Below are 27,425 nucleotides of genomic sequence, written 5' to 3' on the forward strand. Positions count from 1 at the left end.
TCTGATGATTTTAATCATCAATCCACACTGATATCTGTGTGTATTAACAAGAATAACACAAACGGATATCTGTGTGAGATGTGACATGTTTGACACAGATATCAGTGGGAAAGTAGCAATTGCTACAGATATCTGTGTCAAATAACATACAGATATCAGTGTCATTTCGACATTTACACGGACGACAGTGTGAAAATTCATTGTTACAGATGTATGTGGGAAATAAAATTATTTTGCAAATTATAAGTTTGTTATTACTAACATATATCTGTGTGTGTATAATTCACACAGATATCAGTATAAGTTAAATATTTAGTACATACAGACATCTGTGAGAAAGTCTAGCCACACTGATTTCAGTGTGTAAAAGTGTGAGCATGTTCTTATGTAGGACCCAGTCATTCAATTCACACAGATATCTGTATCTACAAGTTAAAACCCACTGATTTTTTATCAGTGTGAGAGTCAGTGTGTTTAAAATCTGTGTGCATTGCTCTTTTTGCTAGTAGTGCAACTTCAAGATCTATGGGGATTAATTGAAGGCAAACCAAGTGAGCTGACAAGACGGGTCGACGGTTCCCATGAGTTGAGAACTGGAAAGTTTTTCTACTACTTGTGGTGTTACTGAATAAATTGAAACCTGTGCAGCTTTGTTAGAAATATTTTTCTTATATTTTTTCTTGGATTGCTGTATTTGTGTGCTTCCTATTTAGACTTGTTCCACTGGTTAATGAGCAAGACATTGAGAGGTTTATGTCGTTGCCTTGTTGGACATATGATTGTCGTTTGATATAAAATGCCTATGGCTTTTATTGTTTCCCTCTAAGCTCTAATGCTTAATCCCAAATTCTTATTGGAATGGTTGTTTGTTATTGTTTGAACATAGGAGGCATCACTGTTAGTGGCCCAATCCAACAATGGTTTAATTATTACTAGCAAGATAGCCCACGCGATGCTGCAAGTGTGTCATCGACATTATTCAACTCAACATTATTCAATTTACAAACATTAGTTTCACCATATAAGTGTGTCATACATATCAAAACGCAGACTGATCACCAATATCTATTCTTCTGATATGACAGACATATCAATCTTGGAAAAAGTGAAGATGCTATGTATCATGTATGACGAAAAATGCAGCTCCCCCCAAGAACTCGAACTCTAGCTCATGTCTGGTTGACCATGCTCCATTTTCGGTACACATCTACAGCACCATTTTTAACAGTAGTTTTAACTTCACTTCTTAAGCCAGGCATTAAGATGTTGAAGTTCCTCCATGTCTGAGAAACTCCCCACCTGACATGTCCCAAATGTATGTTATTTAGTTACAAAAGTAGTAATACATCTATAGGAATTAAAGAGATTTAAATGATAGAAAATAGTATTTAGTATATCATATGTCAAAAAAAAAAAAAAACAATGGCAGTAACATATTCCAAATGCCTAACATTTTGAAATGGCAAGTATCTTGCCTATGTAATTATGCTCCTTAGGTGCCTTCCAGCTGAGGGAAGTTCATCATGGCTGCTAGTAGACAAAGAAATCTCCATATACATATACAACTTGCAGAGTTCCAAGGAGCATTTTGCAAACTTTTTAATCTGATCTCTATCTTTCCACAAATCACATCCCTGAAATTACTCCTTGTGATTATAGCACTCAAATGAATATTTTGGGTTTGTCCTATCACTCACTGAAATAACTTTTATTGTTTGACTGAGTTTCTCTATGTAGTAGCTCTTTTGCTTAGAATAAGCTCATTGTGGTTTCTCATAATTATCATTGGATGCGAGTAACAAAAGTTCCATCGAGCAACAGGCTGCTGTTGCTCTTTTTTGTCTAAATAAGATTTATAAACCCATTTGAAGTCAATATGAAAAACCAAACCCTTGCACAGAACTAAAGACATGATGCATTATGATTGAAACTATCCTATCTTATACAGGTCTACTTTACAGGAAGAGTATTCCCACTAACTTAACTGATTTTGAGGGTTTAAAGACAAAAAGTAACCACGAAGCAAACAAAAGGAGACACGATCAAGATACTAAATAGACAATGTACCATTGCTTATATTCATCACAATATGCAATATACTTTCCCTACACTGAACCACTGATGAGGACCATCACATTTTTAGTATAACTTTTCTATTTAGTAATTTGTTGCTAGGCGTGTGTTCCAGTTGTGTTCAAAAAACACAGCTGCTTTCTGAGATCTATGTGCCTCACACGGCAATTTCCCTAATTATCAACATAAGAAGATAGATAAAGTAATACTGCAACCCTTTTCCAAAGAGAAAGCTAAAGGAATATAGTTGCGCTTCTTAAAATAGAATCAGACTCACCAATATAAATATCTTAGTGACAAAACGCAGACCGATCAGATATGAAACCTGGGAAAAGTGAAGGCCCTTGCAACAACATATACTCAATAACAAACAAAAACGTAACTATAATTGTTTGAACACATTACCATATTCTGAGGGTAGACCTTTCCCTCGTACGAGGCTAACTTAATCTGAAAAAGAACTTCTACACCTCTTCAGAAATTCCACAAAACTAAAAAGTAAAACAAAAGATATGCTTATTTGTACAAACAATGTAGAAAGAACTAACAAATTGAGGTAAAAACAGGTATATAAACATTTAACCTTTAATCATCTCTATAAGCACCTTGAGCATACAGTGTTAAAACAGCTTCAATTTTGAATGAAGACACCAATAAAATTGTATTTCTCAAACATGGTCTCGATTTGAAACATTGAATCAAGCCAAATCATGAGAGGCCAACAATAATATTCATTACAGTACACAAAAATTTACCAAAACTAAGCTACTGCCTAATATAGATATCACAAAAACAGCCAATCCTTTCACGGTTCTTGGAGGGATTGAGAGGAGGATCTGTGAGTAATATATGGCATTCAGCAGGATCTATTTGTATATATAATCAGAGTTATCAACCAAAACTATAATACCAAGATTTTTGATTGCTAACTTTATCTCTGTTCATATACAACTGCAGATACCTTTCAATCAAATTCTGGACCTACAATGTTCATAATTGTACCAAAACAGAAAGAATGATAATGAAAATCTTTATTCTTGGCTTTCTTAAGAAGAAGAATGATAATGACCTTTCTTTCATTTTGAAGGCCAACCTTTGTTTTGTTCTATTTCCTGTACAGTTTTGCTTCCAATTTAGCTTCTAATCTTAACCTTTAACCAAATACTCAGATTCTTCCACTTTATCACCATTGGCTTTGTATCCTGGTGGTAGTACTTAATCTGCTCAAAGGGTTTGGGATTTTACCAATTAAGAATATGTTCTTGTGGCATTTAGAATCACACTGATTCCGTGAAAAGAAAAAAGAATCCTTCTCCCTCCTATAAATCTAGAACTGCATAATCCTAACCTTTCTCATCGCCAAAGCTAAATGCAGGAAAAAAATAAATTCTCCAGCAACATAAGGGTACACAAAATTGCAAAGAATCAGACATAATCAAGTTTAGTTTAAACTCCAGTCTTGCACCGTCTGGAAACCTTGCTTTCATGCAGAACTGCACCCCCAAAAGCTAAATCTATATACGGAAAAGGTACAAACTTGCCACCAGAATAGACACGATTAGAAAACAATCACCCAATAAAAGAAACCAAATTCTAAGATCTTACAACTGAAAAGAAAAAGAAAAAAAAAAGTCTTATTCTTCGCCGCGGTTTTGTTTGCTTGCTGCAGGTTTGAATGCTTGCTTTCGTATCGTAGGCACTCCTATGTAGCAATCCACTCCCACTCAAAAGGAGAGATGATACTTGTACTCTGTCATATTAAAGAACATATGCTAGTATGAAACCTTATACTTTAATATGCAAGTTATGCTTACACAACCAAGCAACATATTTTCAGACCTAAGGGATCTCGACATCGAAATGCATTGCACATGAAATTTGTATCAATTGTTAAGAAGGTAACTGCCCATTTGCAATCAGTTGGAACAATTTACAGCCATGAACAACACAACCAGCAAAAACTCACAGATGTTAAGCACAACTTTCCATGAGACAAAAAAAAAAAAAAAAAAAAAAAATAATAATAATAATAATAATAATAATAATATCTCATATTTGCATTTATAGAAACTAAATAACAAACAATAGAAGCATCTTGGCAAGCATGTTAGATGCAATGTTAAAGAAGTATATAAGCAGTATATAGTCAACCAAATTACTTGATTCCAATATTCGCTTATGAGCTGGTCTAAAATTCAAGGTAAAGTAAAATAGGAATGTAGCTGATTGCAACAATAACTAAAATAGAATCAAATTCTTGAATTATCAGAAAAACAAAAACGGATCTTACTAACTTTTGTGTAGAAGTCTGTGGGGAGAACGAATCTAAGTGTGTTTGACTAAAATCCAGGTGCCATTTATTCCCCATGTATGCTTTCACCTGTATATTAACATTGATGCTCTGAGATTATTGCCAATATTGCCAATGTGCCGAAAACTCAACTCAAGTTAAATAAATTGTCCTCACCTTCAATGTCTTCGCCACTATCAAGGTCCTTTTAGGATCAAAAACCTCATCATTTGCGCCCATGTGCATAAAAAAGGCAGGCTTTTTCAAGTAACTGCATCCTCATTGGCTCTAAACATCCCATTCATCAACAATCGTGATTTGCCACGTCCTTGTCATAAAATTTTATATCCAGAGATTGGGTTATATTTCTTATCAATCTCTGCCATTGACATGTTATTAGGTTCCAATAAGATTTCATGAAACTCCAAAGCTGACTGCATATTAAACCCAACTATTTGAGCTCCATGCACCCACCCAACATGCGATTGGTAATTCGAGGAGGAAACTCGTTTTCCCTTGGGGTAGATCCTTAGGATGTTCCTCTGTGTGAACCTAGAGATTATAACACAACATCAAGTATCAGAGTCATTACCTCAGGACAACTGCCAGAGATCACAGATAACAAAAGGCTAAGATAACTTCTTACTGCAGATATTACCTAACAATATCAGTTCCATGATTTTCAGCAGCCTTTTCTAGTTTTGTTCACTCAAACTAAGCTGTCTTACTTTTTCACCAACCTCTAGAGCTTCTTCCAAACAACCTTACGGTTTTCCAGCGTGGATTGTTGCAAGTTCCACGTACTTGATGTCAACTGCAGTTTTGCCCTCAGTTTCTCTATCACTGTCACTCTGTACCCATAAAAACAATAATGTAAAGAAGCAAACGCTGATAAACAAAATTGGGGAGAACATAAACTGCATTACTCAGCTCACCCTTTCTGATTTTTCAGACGAATCCTTGTCACCATCTTCGCCAACTTTTGGTGCCTTGGTTGAGATAATAATCCGATGTCATAAAGCTTCAAGTGATGGCAATTCTGTCATTGGGTAAGGGCTATTGCCACACTTAAGTCACATTTTATTCCCCCACTGTAACTCCCACCTCTCATTTTGGCTGCCTCAATGAGTCTTCTGCCAACGACTCCTGAGCAACCTGCAGTGGAGAAAGAGCATTCAACTTATACAGAACAGAAGATCATTCTTGTCTAGGGAACAAAAATGAAAGACCAAAGCATGTTGAATCCCTTATTCAAATCAGTATAGTCCATATGCATGGTATAAAGAAATTGAATGCAGCATCTGCAGTGGAGCTGAAATCAATCATAAATGAGGCAAACCATAAAAAGTCTCATTCTTTCAATTATGACTTACAAAGCAGGCACATTTGAATTAACTCAAACCTAAACATAGTAGGTATGGGTGTGTATCAGTGTGAATAATTGAATAGGTGTACGTAAAGAGTGACTACATGCTTGTTTTTTCTTCTAACACGGTCATTGAACAAATGAGGTAGATATGCAGGATATAGTGAGTGTTGATGCATTTAAGAGATATCATATATTTTCATCAACTGTCATACAAAGCTGGTTTAAAACCTTGTTCTCAAACTTTCAATGAAGTGACAAAATATTCTTCATGCATATATATAGACCACTACACAATAATTCGCTCTTCACACTCTCATTCTCAACTTAAACTATCCTAAGTAAACAAAAAGCATTGTTCAAAAAAGTTCATAGAGATGAATGACTTAAGTAGATACTTAATTTCACAATGGGCACCATGATTGATAAAAGGACAAAGCAAGCAATACATTGACTAAAGATAACAGGAAAAGAAACTATCCCTACCTTCAGGCTTGACATTCAAAAGCCCATATTCCAGGTTGTAAGATGTAACTCTCCTTAAAGCATTTCCTGCATAAAAAATATAATTAGTTTTACAGATAGGAGGAAAAGAAAAAGGTAAAAGAAACAGAACTGGAAGCTGTAACCCATTTTGTGGAGAACAATTGCAGCCCAATTTATCTGGAAAGTCAGTGTGATCAGAAGCTTGGTGACATAAAGATGTCAGTTAATTAAAAAGTAAAAAGTATTTAATTTCAGAGAGGTCTTGTATGGCCTTCTAATATCTTTTTATTGATAAGTTCAACCAAAGTTCAACCTCAAAAGCCCCATAGTTTCTGCTTAATCTCAAAAAGGACCATTAGGTATTTGATAATAAAACAATCCATAGCTCCTGCATTTTTTTGGTGTATGAGAAATTCCCTCCAGCTAAAAAGAGGGTATCAATAATTGCTCTTTTACTTGCCTTGTAACCTTCCTTATCCACCACTCTAGCTTTCAGTGTGGAATATCAGAAGCATAATATATCCATATGTCTTCTGTAAATTGTGAAGACGGGGAAGTTCCAAGTAAAAAATACGATGGCTTTCAAAACAATATCCCATATAATCCCACCCAAGAAATCACCATTTTAATCTCCCATTGATTCTCTCTCTCCCTCCTAACAATGAGAACACTAATTAACAATTACAATACTAATAATAATTAATAGGAAACAATCTCAAATGGCCAAGTAAGTAAGGGAGTCATCGTAAGCAACGTATATGGGATCTGGTAATAAAGAAAAGAATGAAGCAATTGCAATATAATATATACTAAAGAATGAACATGGATTTCCCCTTCCTCCCCAATCAAAACCCAAAGTTTTCAAATGACTAAAAATCAGAACCTTACCTTGAAACCCTTCCAATCAATCGCCCAGATAACCACATTCCAAACTGCAGCACAAACAAAACCCATATCAGTTCAAAACCAACGACAACAAAAAAAACCCAATAAAAACCAGAACACATAAAAATCAACAAGACAATACCCACAAAAACCTGTGACTGGTTTTTATCCAACAAGACAATACCCACAAGTAACAACAAGACAATGTTCAGCCTTTCAAAACCCACAAAAACCGTAAACCCAGTATTTATCCAAACGGAATTCTTCTCCTCTTCTTTCGATTCCAACAGAGCAGTAGTTCCTCAAAGCATCAAAAAGAGTATGATGATGACGAAGAAGAGATTAATGAGGAAGAAGAGCCGTTTCATGTAGAGAGAGGCTGTGAAGGTGAGACTAGGACTCTGAGGTTGAAGTTGTGTACCAGTCAAGTTTATTTTTTCTGGTTTATGCTATCTTTGTCTAAAGAGGAAAAATTAAGGCCCCAAAATGAGCAAAACTGATCTCAATTACCCCAGCAACAGATTTTTGTTCCCACATACACAATTTAACAAGAAATGACAATTTTGCCCTTAATCTAATTAAGAAACTACAATGTGCCACTCGCTATATCTCTCCTCTCTCTCCAGATCCAGTTTCTCTCTCTCTCTCTCTCTCTCTCTCTCTCTCTCTCTCTCTCCGATCTCCAATCTCCGATCTCCATATCCGGCGCAGCGATGGCATTCACGCTTGAAGACGACGACGACGACGACCGCCCTCCCTCGACCTCTCTGGCCACCAGTTCGACTACTGCGATTGCGTCGTCTCCCTTCTCTCTCTCCTCCGCGCTCTCTCTCTCTCTCTCCTTCGCGACGACGATTTGGCCTTTGCTGAGTCCTGCTCCATTCTCCGGCCCAACTCCACCGCTGGTGAGTTGTTTCCAGTCCTCTCTCTCAGGCAAGATTCTGAGGAGCATCGCCAACCTGACTCACCTTCGGCTCATACAATCAATTTTCCGGTTGGGTTCCGGCGAGCTTCGACGCTGGACCACAACCTGTTGGAATGAACACTGCCGTCGGCTATAGCCAATTGCGCCGGCGCTGGCCTGATTCAAGGTGAGTTCTTTGTTTTGTGCTATTGACTTGGATTCGAAATGAAGGCCTAAGACCGAGTAAGATTAATCAGATATCTATATACACTCGTCTCTCTGGCTAGCTAGTGAATTTCATCTTGTCCTCTTTATTAATTATATAGGTGGATGCACTGAAGCAAGAACTGGGAGAATTCAATATTTGCGCAGAGAGATAGAAGAGAAGATCTGAGACAGCAGAGAGTACAGTATTTCAGTAGTGTTGTGAGTTTGGGTGCCCAAAGCACTGGGTGCCCAATTTTTTTTTTTTTTTTTGGTAAAATTGAGGCAGAAAGCCTGGGAGGAAAGAAAAAGGTAAAAACAAAAAGTTCTATTGGGGCAATAGACGTATGTTAAAGCGTCTATTGGAGGGCAATAGACGCCTGTTGGGGAGCAATAGACGTTTTGAATTGATGTAATCTCCTTGTTTTTTTTCTGTATTCAAAGTTTTATTTGTCTAAATTTAGGAAGATTAGTTCCCATTCTGGCAACTGAAAGTCCTATTGGGGGGCAATAGGCTTCTATTGGGGGGCAATACATGGCTGATAGTCGTCTATTGGGGGGCAATAGACCTCTATTACCCATCTATTACGGGGCAATAGATGTCTATGGAGGGCAAAAAACTTTCCGGTGAGATTTTCAGCAAATTCCGGCGACCGGTGACCGGAATCCGGCGACCGTGACCGGAATCCGGCGACCGGTGACCGGCTCCGGCGAAGTCTCCTATGGTTTCTCTCTCTTCCATTTTCTCTCTCTCTCTCTCTCTCTCTAAGTAACAAAGGGTGAGGGGTAAAATGGTATTAAAAAAAATTAAAAACAAAAAAAAAATCTTAATGGGGTATTAGGGAAGACTCCCTTAGAGTGTATTGGGTAAGAGAGAATTAAAAAAACTTCATGGGGTTAGTGGGAAAAAAATCCCTAGAAATGGGGTAAATGGACAAAAACCCAAAAATTAACGACTTATTGTATTTAGTATTTACTAGAAAACGTGTCCGCGCGATGCTGATGCTGCAGGTTTGTTTTTTTTTTTCAAGTTTCATATATAATAGATGAATACTCGTAATCTAAAAAATATCGGCGCTATTTAGAATATAATTTATTTTTTTGTTAATAATAGATTAGCAACAAATGGATACAGCAAACAACAAACTTTTTCCATAATTTGTAGAAATTTATAAATACAAAACATAATTGTTCTTCCTTAAAAAAAAAAAAAAAATCAAATTGAAAGGATATATGGTTGAACTGTAAAAAAAAGAAAAATAAGGCTGTTGAGACAAAAAAAAAAATTTCATGCATGCATCTCTGTTGCTTTGAATGTCTAACAAATGAGGATAATTGCTATTCAAAATTTTGGTTGGCTTTGACCAAATTCAAACGTCAAGCAGGAGGGATATTCAAAGATTTTTTTTTTCTTTGAGTTTTGACAAGTACATCCACACCCATGCTGCTAGCTTTGACTATTCAAGTGTTGGTTAAGTGCTTGACCGATTCAAATATAAAGATAACAAGTGATAAAGATAAAGGAGGCTGGGGGCAGACGCAAAGGGAGAGGAGCAGAAAAGGCTAGAGGGGAGCAGAAGCGGACACAGGAAATACATCAAGAAAGAGATGAAGCCCTGCTGCAGAGGGGAGAGGAAGTGCTCAACAATTTTGATCGAAGCAAGGAGCCAACAAGCAAACAACACAAAGGTTGGGGCCTCTCTGATCCACCTGTGTTACTTTCTTTTCATGTGCAGCATCTCTTTTACCTGTGTCACCATGGAGCTATGGAGATCCCCGAACGGTCGCAATCTCGTATATGATACATGTGTATCCAGGAGTGTATGACCAATCGGTGATATGTCATGTCATTTGTTCTGAAAGTCAGCAACAGTCCCAACTAAAAGCCTCCTGCCTTCTTTTCCACCGCAACATAACGAATGGCCTTGCACCACCTGCAAACAAGCCACACAAAGAATTGACCAAGCAAGACAAACCACAAATCATCAAAATTGGTGTCTGGAGAGGAAAGCTCACCCTCGATGGTCTCTTGGAATACTTCCAGCAACCTGCAAGCAAGGAGGAAAGAAACCAGAAACTTGAGACCAAGTTGTGAAGCAGAAGCCTTTCACTTCTATGTGAGAAATCTAGACTCACTTTGTCCATCAAATCCCAGCGGCGAAATCACGCTGTCAAAGTGCCTGCCTTCAACCACAAGACTGCAGGGTGTTCACCTTCAATCACAAGTCAGCAGCGTGTTCTAGTTGGCTCGCCCTCGGATCACTAGATTGCAGCCACAAAATGGAAGAGAGATGGGAGTCGTTTGCTTCCTGTTACCTGGCACAAGATAATAGCAGAGATGTTTGAGGGGTGGACCAACTTCTATGAAGGATGGGGCATGCCTATTCACTCCTAAAAAAGTGTGGCCAAGCTGCAACATTTGATGAAGTTAAAAGACTACCTCTGCAAAGCAATGGTTCGAATACCGCCTGCAATGTGTTCCTTCAAGATGATGTCTGCAAGATGGAAAAGCAATCTCATGATCAGCCGGAACTCACTGCCATTCAAAATGAAGTCCTCACTTTTCTTGGTGGAAAACTGATCAGCACATTTCAAGACAACAAATTCCTGTTCATAATTGTCAAACCATGAACTAAAGACAAAAGCTTTGGAAACATGCAAGTGAACAATTGTGCAGCAGGCTTCTTTCTATGTGTCTTTTTGCCAATCAAAGAAAAACTTGGAAATAATCCATATTCAAAATGAGGCACATGATAATCAAATCTTGGCAGACAAAGCAATTAAGTCGCGGTGGACATCGGTGGAAAAGTAATCGGTGACATCATTTAAATAAAGCATGAATTAGAGTGTTCTGCCCAGCAATTCAATTGGGTCGAAAGAATGGTTCCTCACCGGTTCTGGGTTCGACACCAACAACTGTGGTAGATGCGCTTTGCGAACAGGGGTAAGAAATCAAGGCCTCTGATGAGAAGAAAACAAGAAACATTGATTAGCATAAATGCTTCCAACTATGGGGAAAAAGAAGAAGAAGGCGAACTGGTACCCGATTTGGTGCGCGAAAGAGAACGAATGGGGAATCTAGGCACTTGAGCCAACCCATTTATATGGACTTCAGCGATATGACTCCCTCTCCAGATCGAATTGAAATAGCTAATCCTCATCTTGAACTTGGTCTCCATCTTAAGCTGATGATTACGCCAAAGAAGTTTCCCAGAGGATTTGAAGCTTATCAAATGGAGATGACGTCTTGTCTTTGGGTTCAGAACCTTGAAGCCGTGAGCTGGGCTCAATTGGGCTGTAGAAGTGAGTTTATGGGTGTTCAAAGCAATCCATGCACCGGCAAGTTTTTGGGCTCTACCGAATTATTTGTTTACAAGTTTGGAAGCTCTACAAGGCCCACTTCAAGAAATTCAGGCCCGGCTGGATTATTCACCGACAAGTGAAAAATGTGGCACAAAGCCCATTGCAAGATCCAGGGCCCATTACGAAGCTAGGCACATTCGGGTGCCCAATTCAAATCAGTGGACACTCTACTAAAATCGGGTGTTCACCAAAATATGTTTTCTCAACGAGTTCAAAATATATATCCGTTGAGTAAAAATTGGTACAAAACCGAAAATCCCAAAGAATGAACTACAGTGGTTTGATCCCTTCACAGGGTATGTAGGCAGTCTAGCGACCCACTAGATGCAACCGCAACTCCAAACAGAATCCCTGACTCCACCAGTCAAATTCAGCTAGTCCCAAATGAATCACTGACTCCAGTCAAATTCTCCCAACACCACAAAAATCAAATCCATTCCAAATCACACAAATTCAAGGGCTTTAAACCCTTCTCCAAACACAAATTCAAAATAAATGGGACATCTACCCATTTAAATCCCAAAAGCCGGAACTACATGTGGTTTGATCCCGCAAAGGGTATGTTGGCAATCTAGAAACAAACTAATCTAGATACAACCGCGTCGTAAATACAAAACCGAATCCCTGGTCCACCTAAACCAAATTCGTCCCAAAACACTACTCTAATTCCAAAATCAAAGCCTCCAATGAGTCATCCACTCATTGGAAATCTTGAACTACGAGTGGCTTGATCCCTCTCCAAGGGTACGTAGGCAACCCATTCAAATATCCAAGTGCAGCCGCAAAAACAAACAAACACACATCCCATCAATTGGTTTCTTCATAAATGGAATCAAATGGTGTTTTCCTGTAACAAGATATTGTAATTAAGAGACATATTCTGTCTTGAATGGGTCGAACCCAAAATAATAAAAACTCTATTCACTAAATGAATACGAGTGAAATTATGTTGGGTGACTATTTGGACCCAAAATGAACATTTTGGCCTGACAAGGCATGTGTTGGAGAAATTGAGCCAATGTCAGTGGCTCAAGCTAGATATTGTCGACAAGCTCGAAATATATATTTAGAGGCTAAATAAAGCCTACTATGGAAGCATGGAAGCATGGAAACATGAAAAGTCAACTTTAGCACATTTTCCTACTTCGGCTAGGAGAAACCGAGCTAAACAAGGAAGGAGGGGCGGCAGACTAACCAAATGAAATCTAAATGAGCTAAAACTTTCCAGATTAATACTAGACATCCCAAGGATAATTTCTTATGAAGAGTGCCAGAGATATTTTTGAGTGGAAGGCCTTCAAACAATCAGTCCAATCTTTTGCAGAAGCAAAACTGGAAAACTGGACCTGTAAGAGGTCCAGCAGCATTTCCAGCCCAACCGCATGGAATAAAGCTCTGAAAATTTTTCAGGATGATCTACACTCATAGTGGAACATTTTTTATGAAGAAGTCGAAGGCTCATTCTGAAGTCTTGTTGGAGAAATAATTGAAGGAATAAAGGGGCAGAAACTGACCCAAAACCAGCTCAATATTCACATGTTCATGTTTCCTACCCACATGAAGAAAGCTAGATGCTTTTCTTTTTTTCCTTGGATATATTTTTCTACTACAATCTCTTTAATAGATCATCATCACTTCCATGTTTCTACACCTTCATGCTTTGCTTTCATTTCATCATTTCTCTATCTTTTCCATATTTTACAAATCACTTTCATACTCCACTTTCATTATTTTTCTTCCACTCATCATTTCACTCTTCTTTTTCTTCCCTATATAAACACCTTCTCCTCTCATTCTAAAACACACATTCACATTCAACAACAACATCTCTAAGATGATCTAAGTTCTCTCTAGAGCAAACCTCTCTAAGAGCAACTCCTCTCCTTCTCTTTCTCTTACCGGTGATCACACTCCTAGTCCTAGTCTTCTCAGAAGCCGACTTTCAGTGCCACCAAACCCTCTGTCAACGTGCTTCGGTCCTAGTCTCCTCGGGATCCGACGGTAGTGCCGCGACCACAACGGTTACAGAACCAGCCAAGCAAGGGTAACGCCCTAGCAACCCAGCCAAGCTAAAGTCACGCTTTAGCAAGTTCTCCTCACTTCCCAGTGGTTCTCGCTCTGCTCGATCTACAACATCGAGTATCGATTGTGATTTTCAAGAAGCTCAGCAAAAGTCCTCGCCACGAGGCACAAAGAATCCCGCGACGAGGTTGGTGCTCTCCTCGTCTACAATCGCTCGACAGAAGTCAGGCCAAGGGACACCCCCGACGACCGCACCCAACGGTGCTGGCACGCCCGCGCAAGAAAAGAGACTGTTGACCAGTTGCAGCAAAATTGGAGCCAAACAGTGACATTTACGCTCACTGTGTGCAATTTTCTCTCAACAAAGGCATAATTGTAATTTCAGTCATAAGCTGGGGGCAAAAACGTCATTTCACTGTTACATGAACAGTGATGAACAGTGCATCCACATTTAATATATGTAGAATTTTTCTAATGGGAGCTGAGGGTTAAGTTAGTGAATAAGTGTCAAAACATTATTGGTCGAGCAGGTTTGGAATAGGGAGTTTGGGGACGGCAGATTTCCACCCCGCTTGGCTTGACTTTGTGCGTTTCTCTGGGCCCCATTGATGGGGAATCTAGGAAATTGTTGAGACCCAATCAGAGTTAGAGAGTCTTAAGCAGAGTTGGTATGGAAACACAGAAACAATCAGTGAAGACTTGAGTGGGCATAGACCTATAGTGAATTTATCTAAACCGTAGATTATTTTCAATTTGAGGGCAGACTTGACATTTTATTTATTAAAAAAACTACTCATATACAATAACCAGTCTATTGTGAGTCATACTCAAAATCTCCTATTTATAAATATGAGACATGTCATTAGACTAAATGGTACTGAGCCAGATTTAACCTTTTTGTTTTCTTTTTTTTGGTGACATGAGGGCAGAATTAAAATGTTGGCCAATACATATGAATTTTGAAAAAAAAAAAAAAATATCGGAAATATCGAGGATATATCAGGTATGTTCTGAAAAAGGAAATTTTATTAAAAAATTTACATATATAATTATATATATATCAACTTCAGCTACATCCAAAAAGAGATTTTAGTCACAAACTATCTCCTAAAATAATAGTTCCATCTTATTCGAAAAGTACGGATAAGCCTGCTCCAAAAAACTCGGCTGGCTTGGGTCTAGGGTTTGAGCCTTCCTCCTCGTCCGGCGGCGCTCAGGGTTAGCGTCGGTCTGCCTCGTCGTTAATGGGTTGCTGCCGGATGGGTGTTTGATCACTATTTGCCTGAAAGTCTTGTGGGATTGGCTTGCGGTCTGGCTCGATGGTCTAACGATGAGTTCCGGAAGAAATCTATAGCGCAGTGGGCGGTGGTGCGGCGCGGGTCGGCTTTGTTGGGGCACCTCCAGGATCGGTGACATAATGGCGGGGTGCTGGATCGGCTGCATCTTGGGAGGCAACTGGGTTCGAAATGGCGTGACTCAGTCGGGCTTTGACGTGGGCGCGGTGGTGAGTCCGGCGTGGAATTGAGGCTGCGAGGTCTGGCTCTGGATCGGTGGTGAGGTCCGACGTTGGATTGAGGCGGCGAAGTCCGGCGTTGGTTTGCAGCGGCGAAGTATGGCGCTAGGTTGCGACGGTCGACGACCAGTGTGGCTGGAAATTGACTGTGGGCTCGGTTCAGGCCATTCTGTTTGGGCCTGAGTTGGGTCTTCTCTTGGGCTGTTGGGCTGCTAGTTTTGGGCTGGGTTTTTGATCTAGGCCCTCTTATTTAGTTTAGTCATTTTGATTAAAATAATTCCCTACTTTAATTTCTTAGGGAGTTATGGTTCTAGTTTTTTTTTTCTAGTGAGCGTCATCGAGTCTAGTTTACTCGGCCTATTTACTATGTAGTAGTTAATAGTCTATAGGCTTCCTTTCTGAGCATGGAACAGTCAAATGATTGGACCTAATCTATGTATCACTGTGCTACTACCACAAACTCTTTATCTACCCCTTGATGGTAGAGGGAGGATATGTAATGGCCCTTTCTGGCTTTCGATGAATGATAGTCGCCCTATTTGGGTTTGTTCAAAAAAAAAAAAAAAAAAGAGATTTTAGGTGATTGAAAATATGTTCACTAGTTTACAAAAATACAATAACCTGACCAAGACATATAACCCATACAATACGAATTGTAGTGATGAACAGTGATAATCATAGATCTTTTTCGAGATGTCAACTGTTTCCTTATAAGGGGATAGTAAGGATGAATCCAACTGAATGACTGGTCATGTATTTTTCATATTGATTATATTCATAAGCGTTATAGCCAAATTGATTGTTGGCTTCATGAGTTTCATTTGAGGTCACATTACTATCTGTGCTTGAACTAATGGAAGAGTCAAAAATGAAGGCAACTAAAGCAACGTTAGATAGGTTAATTTGATCATCAGTTGCACCTCTAGTCCTCTTCCCATAAACAAACTTCACTTGAGCACTATGACCACCTGGATTCGCGTTGAGGGGATTTTTCCTCATGTAGATTTGTTTTAAGGAGATTTTTCTCACTTAGATTCTCATTAACGAGATTTCTCCTCACCTGGATTCTCCTTTAGAGGATTACTCCTCACTCAGATTGGCCTTGATAAGACTTCTCCTCACAAAGATTTGCCCTGAGGGAATTTTTCCTCACCCAGATTCCCCTTGAGGAGATGTCACCTCACTCAAATCCGCCTTGAGAAGTTTCATCTTGAGGCATTTTTTTTTCAAACAGATTTGCATCTCTATTAGGTCATTTCACAACTAGAGACCGTTTTTAAAATTGTACACCATCGCAAAACTTCCATCTAATTATATGTTTCTCCGTAAATAATTGAGATACTTTGTGATTCTTTTTTTATTGTCAGATTTTATAGATATTTCTTCATTTTATCGGAATATATCCCAAAGTATCTGAAAATACTAGATGGAACTATTTAGAGTAAAGATGCGTAAATTGAGCAACTCACAACACAAAGACTTGCTAACGCAGTGTAAACCTCACCATTGAGGAAACATCACTGCGAGGCTGTTTTCGTAGCCCACACTCATAAAACAATCCACTATGAAATCAGGTTTTTACAAGAAACAAGTTGTGGTATTCAACACAACCACATTACAAGCAAATCAGCTAACTTGTTTACACCTTGCACAACCTATTCTACACAAGAACAAACTGATCTATATCAGTAAAGTAATCTGCATTATCTCATCTTTCTTTCTCTCTGATCTTAAGTAGTCCATCAAGGAAAACATGCACAATAATAAATCATGGAGAGTTTTTATGAAAACGTTATGTGAAGACTATGCAACACACGCAACACTTTTTAATTCCTATTCCAAAAAACTCTACTTGAAAAGATGGAGTTTCAAAACCTTTTATAGAGGAGCAAGACTCCCCCTCAAACAGATCTTTTCTTAATCACCGAATAAGGTAAATATGGAAGGTTTTAAAACTTTTTTGAATATGCAATCAAATCTTTATAAGATATGCATTTTGAAAGCATTGTAAATCAATTTAGAATCATGCAAAATGATATGTAATAAAAGACACCATCTAATCAAGATCAGTGAGCATGATTTCCTTGATTTCCTCTTGGATGATTCGATTCTGCAATCTTCCTTCATAGCCTTGAAACACCGGAAAGGCAAGGAGATATTTTCTTAATCCTTTGTGTCTTCAGATTTCCTAGTAGCTTTGGGAGAGCATGTGTTGAATGGTGATAGCACAAAATACTTACAGTATCTCATATATCGAGAATATTTGATGATATCGGAAAATTTTCGTCAAAATTGAGGAAGATAAGATATTTTTCCTCTATGATATATTGGTCATTCAAAAAAAAAATATATCATGAGATACATTGGCGTATCGACAGATGTGAACACTTGATCTTTTTCAAAACACTTACAATGCAGTAAAATATTGAAATGTAAGGGCTTGTAATGAGATTCTTATAATAGAGTTTTTTTTTTTTTCACCATTAGGACCTTTATTTTCCTTAGTCTGATATAAAGATATTTAATTAACTTTGAAAAGTGACTAATAAATACTAAAAACCATATCTTTAGGCTACCTACGACTAAATTCAGTCATGACTTATCTATACTATATTTAATAGAAGAGAGTTTGCTAGCTAAAATAAAATTCTTTTACGTAAATACTATTTATATTTTAAAATACTATGAAAACTAAATTAATTAAAAAGGATAAACAAGTAAAGCCACAATCAAGAGAAAATAAAAAATAAAAATCCTAGCACTACAAACGCTCTGCACAGCCTCTGAACCAGTTTTTTTCCAAAATCTTCGTGTTTGCTTTTACCGATGGTATATGCGGATGATACGGCGGTGCGTCTTATATCTTCTCTTACTCTCGCTGAGGGAAAAGATCCGGTGGATCTCCGCTCGTCCAAGGGAACGGGTTTTCAACGTTCTCAATTTTTGTTAGTGGAAAAACTTCTGATTAGACGATCGAGCTTACTCCTGAGGTTCATTTAAGGGTATGTTCCAGCGAGCATGGAGGTTTAATGGAATGTACCAGATACAAGATCATGGAGACATGCACTTGTTTTCTTTTACTGACCCTTCTGAACAACCTACGGTTTTGAAAAGGGTACCCTTGAGCTTTGATAAGCATGTTTTGCTAGTTTTGGCTCCTTATGATGGGGTGATGCCGATGAAGTCTGTGCCTTTGAACACCTAGGGTTTCCGGGTTCGAATCAATGGAATTACTCCATCTTTTCAAATAGACAGGCTTATCAGATTGATAGATAGCTCTTTGAGTAGGTTTGTGGAGAGGGATGAGGGTGAGTTTGCTGCTGGTCATGTTCACGTCAAGGTGGAGGCTGATCTCACCCAACCTATAATCTTTCAACGCAGCTTTATAGTTGTAGATGGGATCGTCTTGCATCTTGATTTTTTCTTCGAGAACTTGGTTGGGAGCTTCAGAGTTTAGGGAATAAAATTTTGATTGAGGAAATTACATCAATTCAAATTTTTTATTGCGGGGGAAGGGAATAAAAGTTTATTTAGTTTTATTAGGAGGCAATAAACTTTTTATTGCCCTAATAAAATAAGAAAATCAATGAAAACAAGGGTTAATAGCAAAACTAACATATTTTGGATTTAGATGCAAGAAGAGAATCAACATTTTGAAGGCCTAGATGCAACTCATCAAAAATATACACACGAGATAGTCAATACTTGCTTAGTAAATGGAATTGCATTGCTTTTCTAGACAACTTTTATTGCGATATGATCTAGATTCTTGAAGTAAAAGAAAGTCAAACACATGATCTTTTCCTCAGCTCTTCAAGTTGGAGAACCATCTCTAAGAACACACTGAAAATAAAGCATACACCATCATTCACCCATACACGCGGTTTTTCTTCTAATTATTGATCAGTTAAGATACAGAAAAACATTTATAAGGTCACACTATCGATAGTCTGCCAAGTACATAGGTCGGAATCGGAGGATCATTTGAACATGGAAGGAGGCATATGTGGAGTAGAAGTTGGCGGTCCAATCCAACCTGTATATATTTTTCACACATAGACATAATATAAGGTGTTATTAGCCCTAAACTAACGGCAGTGATATATTATGATAACGAGAAATTATAAGCTTGTAACTTAACTATGATTAGAAGATATAGGGGGATTACCTTTGGAGGGGTTGAAGCCTCTTGATTTGAGCTCAGCATGCTCTTGGCAAAGGGCACATGGCTCGCAGCAGAAGTTAACAAGACAATCACAACAAGGCTCCTCAGCCAAACCAAATTTCTTGCGCAATTTGTCTCTATACAAGCATGAGTACAGCCAATGGCACTGAACTGTCATCAACAACCCATACACTATGCTCTGGGCAAAGCATGCTAAAATATGGAAAATAGAAGCTCGAATCAGTATTTGCATGAACTCAAACCAACTTAGATTTCAGCATCCAACCCAGAACTGGTTGACAATACGTATCAGCCCCAAAATATAAATTGTAACTTGGAAGACAAGCTAGGGTTCACATTCCAACAAACTAACTAAATATTTAACCTTAAGGTCGCACTTACAAGTTCGTCCTTCGTCCACAGTTTCTGCAATTTGGCCAAAGGTGATGCATGGAAGAAAGCATGTTATGCAACCTACACCACAAGATCAAATATTTCAATTTTCACCCGTTGGGGTCACTTAGCTGAGCATGTGTAGAAATAAAACCAGCGAGAGAGGATATTCTTGAAGATATGCTTTTCTTCGAAATTAAAAACTAGTTTAGATGACTAAATAAATAACAGAGAAATCTTGCTTATATATGATCTTACATGTAGTAGCATCTGCTCCACAGTTACAAAGACCACCCATCCATTTGGACTGAAGGTCATAATGAACATTCATATCTGCTTGGTTTAAATCAATACTCATATTTCCACAATATGCAGAAAGAAGACTAGCTAGTATTTGTTAACTGCTGTTAATGAAGGAGTTCATAGATTGCCATTATATACTCCCATATCCCTGTGGGAAGTTCGCTTATGAAATTGACTAATTGTACTTGCTATGGTAGAGCAGGCATTTTCCTCAACTTATCGTTGTTTCTTCGAAAAGATTAATAACGTCAACCCACTGTTGACAACCAGAAAAGTCTTGAAGAAACGACACTGCCAAACAACCTAGCTTGTACAAGAAATTGATTCAAACAGAAAAATTAAATTACAGACAAATGACAACTGGATGCTAAATTGACTAATAAAAGGGAAACAGTGGTTTATTTACAATTAATTGTTTGTTTATTAGAAATTGATGAGTAGATCAAAACAAAATCATTCGGTGCTATATCATATATGGTATCATTTGATCATGACTGACCAAATAACGGTGACTGACCAAATAATATTTGGTCAGTAGGTGACCAGGTGATCATGACTGTCCTCATATTCAAGTGTAGAAATTTCGGTGTCTTTGAGGCATTTTATCAAGCACCTTATCTCCATATATATTCTATAAAAAAAAACAAATAACAAAACGCATGGAACTGCTTAGCAGTGCAGTTGGTGACCAGAAATTTGAGTGAAGTACGTGATTGCTTAATTTCATTGACACACCCTAAATTTTCCGGTGGATTGATCTACGAATTTAGTATTTGGTCGAGTGGATGTGCTTGTTTGCATACAATGCTCTAAGGAAAGAAATGAACAAATGAAATTCACCATTATAGAAGGAAAACTTTTGGAGTTTGTCACACTTACTGAATTCTCCTTCGTCCAAAATCTCTGCAGTTTTGCCGAAGGTGATACATGGGAGCCAGTATGTTAAGCAACCTAAACACCAAAAGCTAGCTTAGAAATTAAACAAAAATTGGCGCAAAATTATATAAGGGCATATATATTTTATCTTGCATGTTTCACAGTCTAGTCCTCCACAGCTAAAAAGCCCACTCGAGCATTCGGAGGGCGTTTGGCGATAACCTGCGGAAATGTTCATAACTTCATATATAATTATATATTTTCACGGTGCAAAACAAATTGAGATTTTCAGAACTGAAGAATGCCTCTGGTATTTGGCCCAAAGAAAGGAAGAAGAAGTAGCCTCTGATAAAGAAGAATATATCCTTTCAAAAAAAAAAAAAAAAGAATATATCACGGAAGAGAAAAGACAGAGGTGAATGAGTTGTGAAAATGAATAAGTACATTTAAGTGATTTAACCTTTAACTTCTTTAATTTCTTCATGGAAAAACTTCATGTGTTTCGTCTTTTAATCTTCCGTATTTAATTTTTTTTTTTTTGGAAAGATGCTATAATAGGAAACATAAAGGATTATGTAATCAAGTTGGAGAAAATTTAGGAGTTTTAATCTAACCTGCACAACGGAAAGACAACGGGATTGTTCTCCGGTTTGGGCTCTCGAGGATAGAGATGGAGGTGGTGGGGGTGTGGTCTGTCGGCGATTGGCTGCCGGCGATGCTTGTCCGGCGGCAGTGCATGGGAGGTATGGGCCAAGCTCGGCCGCTGGTGGTGCTTATCCTGCTTGGGCCTCGGCCTGCGGTGTTTGGGCAGGGGCTTGTTGCTGGGGCTAGATGGAGTTTGGGCCTGGGTCTGTGCTTGGGCTCAGGTCCCAAAATGTGTTATTTTATGTTATTCGCATGTTAAGTTTAGGTTTTGGTTTCTTTGTTTTGTTTTTCAGCAATAAGTTACTTTCAAGGTCTTGTTTTAAGTTTAGATGTTGGGTCGGGTGCACTGCAATTTTGGCTTAGACAATCTTCTATTCGGCGGTCTAGCGGTCGTTCCTGTTCTAGAGTTAGGTCAGCAGTGGTGGTGAAATTGTCTGGCGGTGACATACTAGCATTGACAATCATCCTTGGCCTTCTAGTGGGATTGTTCCTATCTGATCTTCGAGTCAGAGGTGATGGCGATTTGGAGCATTTGTGGATTGACAGTGTTGACATTAAGGTGGCCATGGTCTTGGGTTTACTTTAGTCTCAGGTCTGACGGTCCAGCATTTCTTTTGGTCGGGTTCGAAGTCACGACTAGTGTAGACTTGGTCGATCAAAGGCAGGTCAGGAGGACTCTGGGTGGCGCGTTAGTGTTGACAAAGTTGTGTATCAAGGATTCACTGCGCCTGCGTATCTTGTCTTTACCTTTAATTGTAGTGCAAGTTAAGTCTGTAGTTGAGTCGGGGCCTTTTTGGCTCCATTAGTCAGTCATGTTGGAGTTCCAGTGTGAAGTCCAGTGGCCATTTCTGTGTATGAGATGATGCCAAAACTCATTGTATCCAGTTCATTTATTAATGAAGTTTATTCTTGATCAAAAAAAAAAGTTGGAGAAAATTTTTAGTGCTATGGTCAAACCCCATTGGCACTGACACACGTGGTTTGACGTTTTAATTAGATTGCAACGTGATTTGACCGTAGTACTAAAAAATTTCTCAATTTACCCTACTCATTTGTAACATTAGTCTTTAATGATTATTAAAGTCTCTCTAATCTCTATATATGGAAGGACGGAAACTCTTTATATGGAAAATGCAAATCCATCTTATGCCGGTTGTAGTTAGACCCAAATCCCTTAAGAGTGTGTTTGGATGAGGGAAAAAATGATGGAATTTAATTGAAAGTGAGGATTTCATAATTCCTAAAAGCCAATTCCCTCGTTTGGCATTATCAGATTGGAAATTTTAAATTTCTCTGTGGAAAAAAACGAAGGAATTCGTTATTTAAATTCCTCACTTCAATTTCCACAAAAATAGGTGTCATTTACGAATTCCTTTGCAGTATTCAATTTTTATTTACAAAACAAGACTTTTTTCTATTTTATCTTTTTATTTGTTTTAAATTTTTTTAATTTATTATACATTTCAAATCCTAAATAGATGCAACCAAACAACAGAAATTGCAATTAATGGAATTTTAGATTGATGGAGTTAAAGATTCCATCATTTATAAATTCCTACGGATTTTATAATTTTCTCATCCAAACGCACCGTAAGAGTGTGTTTGGATGAGGGAAAAAATGATGGAATTTAATTGAAAGTGAGGATTTCATAATTCCTAAAAGCCAATTCCCTCGTTTGGCACTATCAGATTGGAAATTTTAAATTTCTCTGTAGAAAAAAATGAAGGAATTCATTATTTAAATTCCCTAATTGATAACTTTGCCCAACAAGAGGAAAGAAAATGAGAAGAAGCTGCCCTTCAACTACAGTTCAACAGAGATTTATAGACCACCTCAACCTTCACTCATTGATTCAATTAGGGCTGTCAATAGGTCGTGTCGGGTTGGGTTCGTGTCGGGTCAAGGTATTTATCGTGTTGCAAGATATAAACCCAAACCCAACCCATTTAATAATTGTGTCAAAAATTTAAACTCAAACCCAACCTATTTATTAAACGGGTTACCTGTTTCCAACCCGCTTAACCCATTTAATAAAATATGTCGTGTCGTGTTAGACAAAATGACCAATTGAAGGGTTAACAATGCGACCCATTTAACTAAAAAATACAAAAATTGATTAAATTCAATAAAAACTCCACAAGACGAATAATATAAATAATTATATGTACTTCATAACTAATTAAATCCAATAATTATAAAGCAAAATATTTCAAATTGTCTAATCCTATGATCAAATACTCCTAACGTCCAATATTTCAGGAAGAAATATAGCATAATCAGGTTATACGGGTTTACTTCGTGTTGGTGGGTTGACCCGTGGCCGACCCATTTATTAAATAGGTCATGGCGGGTTGACCCACGGCCGACTCGCTTTTTAATTGTGCGGGTTCAACCCGCTTTATTTCGTGTGGGTTTCGAATCGTGTTATCGGGTCGTGTCGGAATTGACAGCCCTAGATTCAATAAGAGTATGAGACACAAATCGAAGATCGTACTGATTCATTAATCACATCTATGGCTGTAAAATAGCTTAGGTTTCACATAATCAACTTAATTAATTATTGCTTCGCCGAGTAAAGTATGTATAGCAATTCGACGAGAAATTTTTGAGTGCTCCCGTTAGTCCATGCTGGCATTTGACCTGGTTTGCCGAATCAATCAGGCATTGACACGTGGTTTTCAATTTATTGAATAAAAATGTAAACTCATTCGAATATTTGGGAAAAGACCATTTCAGGTCCTCCTTGAATGGTCTTTTATTCATTATCTTTTCGTCTTCATCCTTCCAACCTCATCATTATCCATAATTTGCAGAACAGTCTTCTGCAACTATAACTAATGTTGGGAGAGTGAACTAATTAATCTTAAAATATGTTATATGTCCCTCAATATTAATTGGGTCCTTCAAATCTGAATTGTATTTGAAATTTAATTGGAACAATTGCGATCCTTCAAAAACTATGTAATCTAATTGATTTTTCTAGCCAGAAGCTTTTGGTCATCAGTGCCGAGGATTTCACCAATGCTATATCCACATGTTTGATCGATCTTGCTTTATAATAATTAATCATCAAGTATTTGAATTCAAATCATTACAATTAGAATTTCCTATCTTAAGAGTATAATCCAATGGCTTTTTTAAGGATAGGGCAGGTGTAGCAGGAGGATCTTGATGATAGTGTTGATGGGATATAGAGTTCGAGAAAATTTTTCATTAGCAGGATCTGGAATTCTGGACGATCATGAAGAACGAAGCAGAGAGTAAAAGCCTTGAATGGTCTTTTTAACAAATGACTGGTTAATTAGGTTTTAGTGGAACCACGTGTCAAATTTTCATTGGTGCGTCAAACCACTTGGCAATCCAAGGTGGTTTGACGGGAGCACCTAAAAATTTCTCCAATTCGACTATTGTCAATTAGTTAGGAACACTTGATCCAGGTCTCTTGAGAGTTATGAACCCTTCACAAATTAAGCTAACAAGAGCTAGGAAAATGGGCATTCAAGACCAAGAAAGCCCCGACAAACTCACTCCTAAGAGCAAGTTCACCCGTTGCGTCACCAGGTCACGGTCACCAGGGCAGGAAACTATTCACTGCCATTGGATCTTTGCTTCCACCCGGTGGGTCAGGGTCACAAGTCAGTTACTGTTCATCGAATATTTTATTAATTTTTTTTTGGAAAATGAGAAATGTATGATGTAAATAAATAGTATTGATAAACAATTTGAAAATGCAACCAAAGAAAATTTTATTGGTAGACAAATTATATGTCGACCGACACTTTTTTTTTTTTTTTTTTTTTAACTCCACCGACACTTATCACATGTACACCACCGACAAAGTTTTTGAAAAGTGTGAAATTTTTTTTAACTCCACCGACACTTTTATCACATGCACACCACCGACAAGTTTTTTGAAAAGTGTGAAAAAATTTAAAACTCCACCGACACTTTTATCACATGCACACCACCGACAATTTTTTTGAAATGAGTGAATGATAACCCACCGACACTTTTATGTGTGAAAAATTTCAATAAATAGACATGATGTTTTCACTACATACACACACCATCCGAGCTTAACAAACCTTCACCCTTTTCATATCTCTAGCATTACATATTTCCTAAATTTTCCTCGTTTCAATGAACAATTTGTGGGATCAAATTCGACGGTCTCAGGATGAAGATGATGAAGAGATGATGGCCACCAACGCCATTGTCATCGCTGCAGTCGCAGAAGAATCTGGAAACCAACACCGAGGGCGCGTTTCTCATCTGGGTCGTGCACCAAATGAGGAACGACTTAGAGAAGAAAGGGGCAAAGGTATGTTGGCCGACTACTTTGTCGACCGGCCAGTGTTCAAAGATCCGGTGTTCCGAACACGTTACAGGATGAGTCTCAATCTCTTCAAGCATATATCTACTGACCTTTGCCAGTATGATCGTTACTTTGTTCAAAGGTCAGATGCTACCGGCAAAGTCGGACTGCTTCCGAAGCAGAAGATGACAGCTGCCTTGCGAATGCTTGCTTATGGTGCAGGGGCAGATCAATGTGCTGAGTATTGTCGGATGGCGAAATCCACCTCCGTCGCAGCCTTTCAGCACTTTACACGAGGAATTGTTGATCTTTACTCAGCAGAATACCTCCGCGCTCCTACTGCAGCCGACCTTAGACGACTTCTTGCCAAAGCTGAGAGGAGAGGTTTTCCAGGAATGATTAGGAGCATCGACTGTATGCATTGGCAATGGAAGAATTGTCCGACAGGTTGGGCTGGAGAATATAGTGGTAGGAAACAGATCCCCACTATCATCCTGGAAGCAGTTGCATCTTACGACACCTGGATTTGGCACGCATTCTTTGGAATGCCCGGGGCATGCAACGACTTGAACGTCTTGGCAAAGTCTCCGTTGTTTGATGAGCTTACCGCCGGTAGAGCACCTCTGATCCAATTCCAAGTTAACAACAGAGCTCACAGTTGAGGGTACTATCTCGCCGACGGTATTTATCCTCGATGGGTGACTTTGTTGAAAACTGTTCGAAATCCTACACGCCCCAAGGAAATCGAGTTTGCAAAGGCTCAAGAGGGGTATAGGAAGGATGTAGAAAGATGTTTTGGTATATTACAGTCACGGTTTGGTATTGTTAGAGGAGCTGCTCGTGGGTGGCATAAAGAGGACCTTCGATACATCATGTTGACTTGTATTATATTACACAACATGATTGTCGAAAATGAACGACCTGAAGACAACGATGATGAGTTGGAGTCCGATGATGAGGAGGATAACAATATGAGGCCTAGGATTGCTGAGGTATGGGAGGGACCAACCGATAGAGACTTTGATCCTGTTGGTAGAGATGCTCATCATATGAACGGATTCATGGACCGCTACCAACAAATTAGATCTGAGCACAGTCACTCCAACCTTCAGGAAGACCTCATTCAACACTTTTGGGAATTTCAAGGCAATAAGAGTATCTAGATCTGCTATTTGTGTGTGTTTTCATTTAGTTTTTATGTTTTTAATTATGTTTGTGTGGTTTCTACTTTAGTTTTTATATTTTTAATTATGTTTGTGTGGTTTCATTTAGCTTTTCATTTGTTATTATTCAAATAAATTTTCATTTCATCAATCTAATATTACATAAGTGAAAAACCAAGCACTGAAATCATAACAATACAATTATTTAAAATATATAACTCCCTAATTTTCCTAATCCTCATCTTCATTAGGAATCCAATTTGTGTTTGTGGGGTCATCCATATGGTTGGGGCTGGTGGATTCACCCGAAGAGAAAGGTGGGGAAGGGACTCCACCGGTGAATGGTGGTTGTGGATAGCCACCGGTGAATGGTGTTTGTGGGAAGCCATCGGTCCTAAAAAAGCGGTTGTGACTATTGATGGCGGCTTCAACAATGTTGGTCGACGTTGAGTCGAGCC

At 38.4% G+C, this 27,425-nt stretch overlaps 2 protein-coding genes and 1 long non-coding RNA gene across 15 annotated transcripts; 1 reads left to right on the forward strand and 2 right to left on the reverse strand.

Moving 5' to 3' along the window:
• Nucleotides 1–922: 922 nt before the first annotated feature.
• Nucleotides 923–11,824, reverse strand: LOC133707883 (uncharacterized). 13 transcript variants are annotated; one of them, XR_009845373.1, is made up of 13 exons: nt 11,252–11,824; nt 11,101–11,169; nt 10,649–10,703; nt 10,345–10,524; nt 10,225–10,256; nt 7,104–10,142; nt 6,216–6,281; nt 5,299–5,518; nt 5,022–5,214; nt 4,541–4,915; nt 4,368–4,453; nt 1,452–2,564; nt 923–1,299 (listed from the first exon to the last, which is right to left on the reverse strand). It is a non-coding gene; the product is annotated as an uncharacterized LOC133707883 (long non-coding RNA). The 13 variants fall into 13 exon arrangements; XR_009845375.1 differs by having other exon boundaries at nt 925–1,299; nt 2,351–2,564; XR_009845374.1 differs by lacking the exons at nt 923–1,299; nt 1,452–2,564 and adding an exon at nt 3,440–3,823 and having other exon boundaries at nt 7,104–7,147; nt 7,253–10,142.
• Nucleotides 11,825–18,886: 7,062 nt separating this feature from the next.
• On the reverse strand, nt 18,887–20,080 carry LOC133708010 (cell number regulator 7-like). Its single transcript, XM_062133458.1, has 4 exons — nt 19,923–20,080; nt 19,674–19,745; nt 19,275–19,484; nt 18,887–19,142 (listed from the first exon to the last, which is right to left on the reverse strand). Exons 1-4 carry the CDS (start codon nt 20,020–20,022, stop codon nt 19,087–19,089), a joined length of 438 nt encoding a protein of 145 aa, XP_061989442.1. The 5' UTR covers nt 20,023–20,080; the 3' UTR covers nt 18,887–19,086.
• A 5,549-nt stretch (nt 20,081–25,629) lies between these two features.
• On the forward strand, nt 25,630–26,967 carry LOC133711808 (uncharacterized). Its single transcript, XM_062137900.1, has 2 exons — nt 25,630–26,442; nt 26,545–26,967. The coding sequence occupies exons 1-2, from the start codon at nt 25,630–25,632 to the stop codon at nt 26,965–26,967; spliced, it is 1,236 nt and encodes a 411-aa protein (XP_061993884.1).
• Nucleotides 26,968–27,425: the final 458 nt, after the last annotated feature.

Source organism: Rosa rugosa, chromosome 5 (assembly GCF_958449725.1).
Source record: "Rosa rugosa chromosome 5, drRosRugo1.1, whole genome shotgun sequence".
Classification (NCBI taxonomy): domain Eukaryota; kingdom Viridiplantae; phylum Streptophyta; class Magnoliopsida; order Rosales; family Rosaceae; genus Rosa; species Rosa rugosa.

Coding starts and splice junctions, on each gene's coding strand:
- LOC133708010 (XM_062133458.1), bottom strand. CDS start 20,022: ATGAGTATTGATTTAAACCAAGCAGATATGAATGTTCATTATGACCTT. Junction 19,485..19,673: donor TGTGGACGAAGGACGAACTT/GTAAGTGCGACC, acceptor TCCATATTTTAG/CATGCTTTGCCCAGAGCATA. Junction 19,143..19,274: donor AGGCTTCAACCCCTCCAAAG/GTAATCCCCCTA, acceptor AAATATATACAG/GTTGGATTGGACCGCCAACT.
- LOC133711808 (XM_062137900.1), top strand. CDS start 25,630: ATGAACAATTTGTGGGATCAAATTCGACGGTCTCAGGATGAAGATGAT. Junction 26,443..26,544: donor CACCTCTGATCCAATTCCAA/GTTAACAACAGA, acceptor ACACGCCCCAAG/GAAATCGAGTTTGCAAAGGC.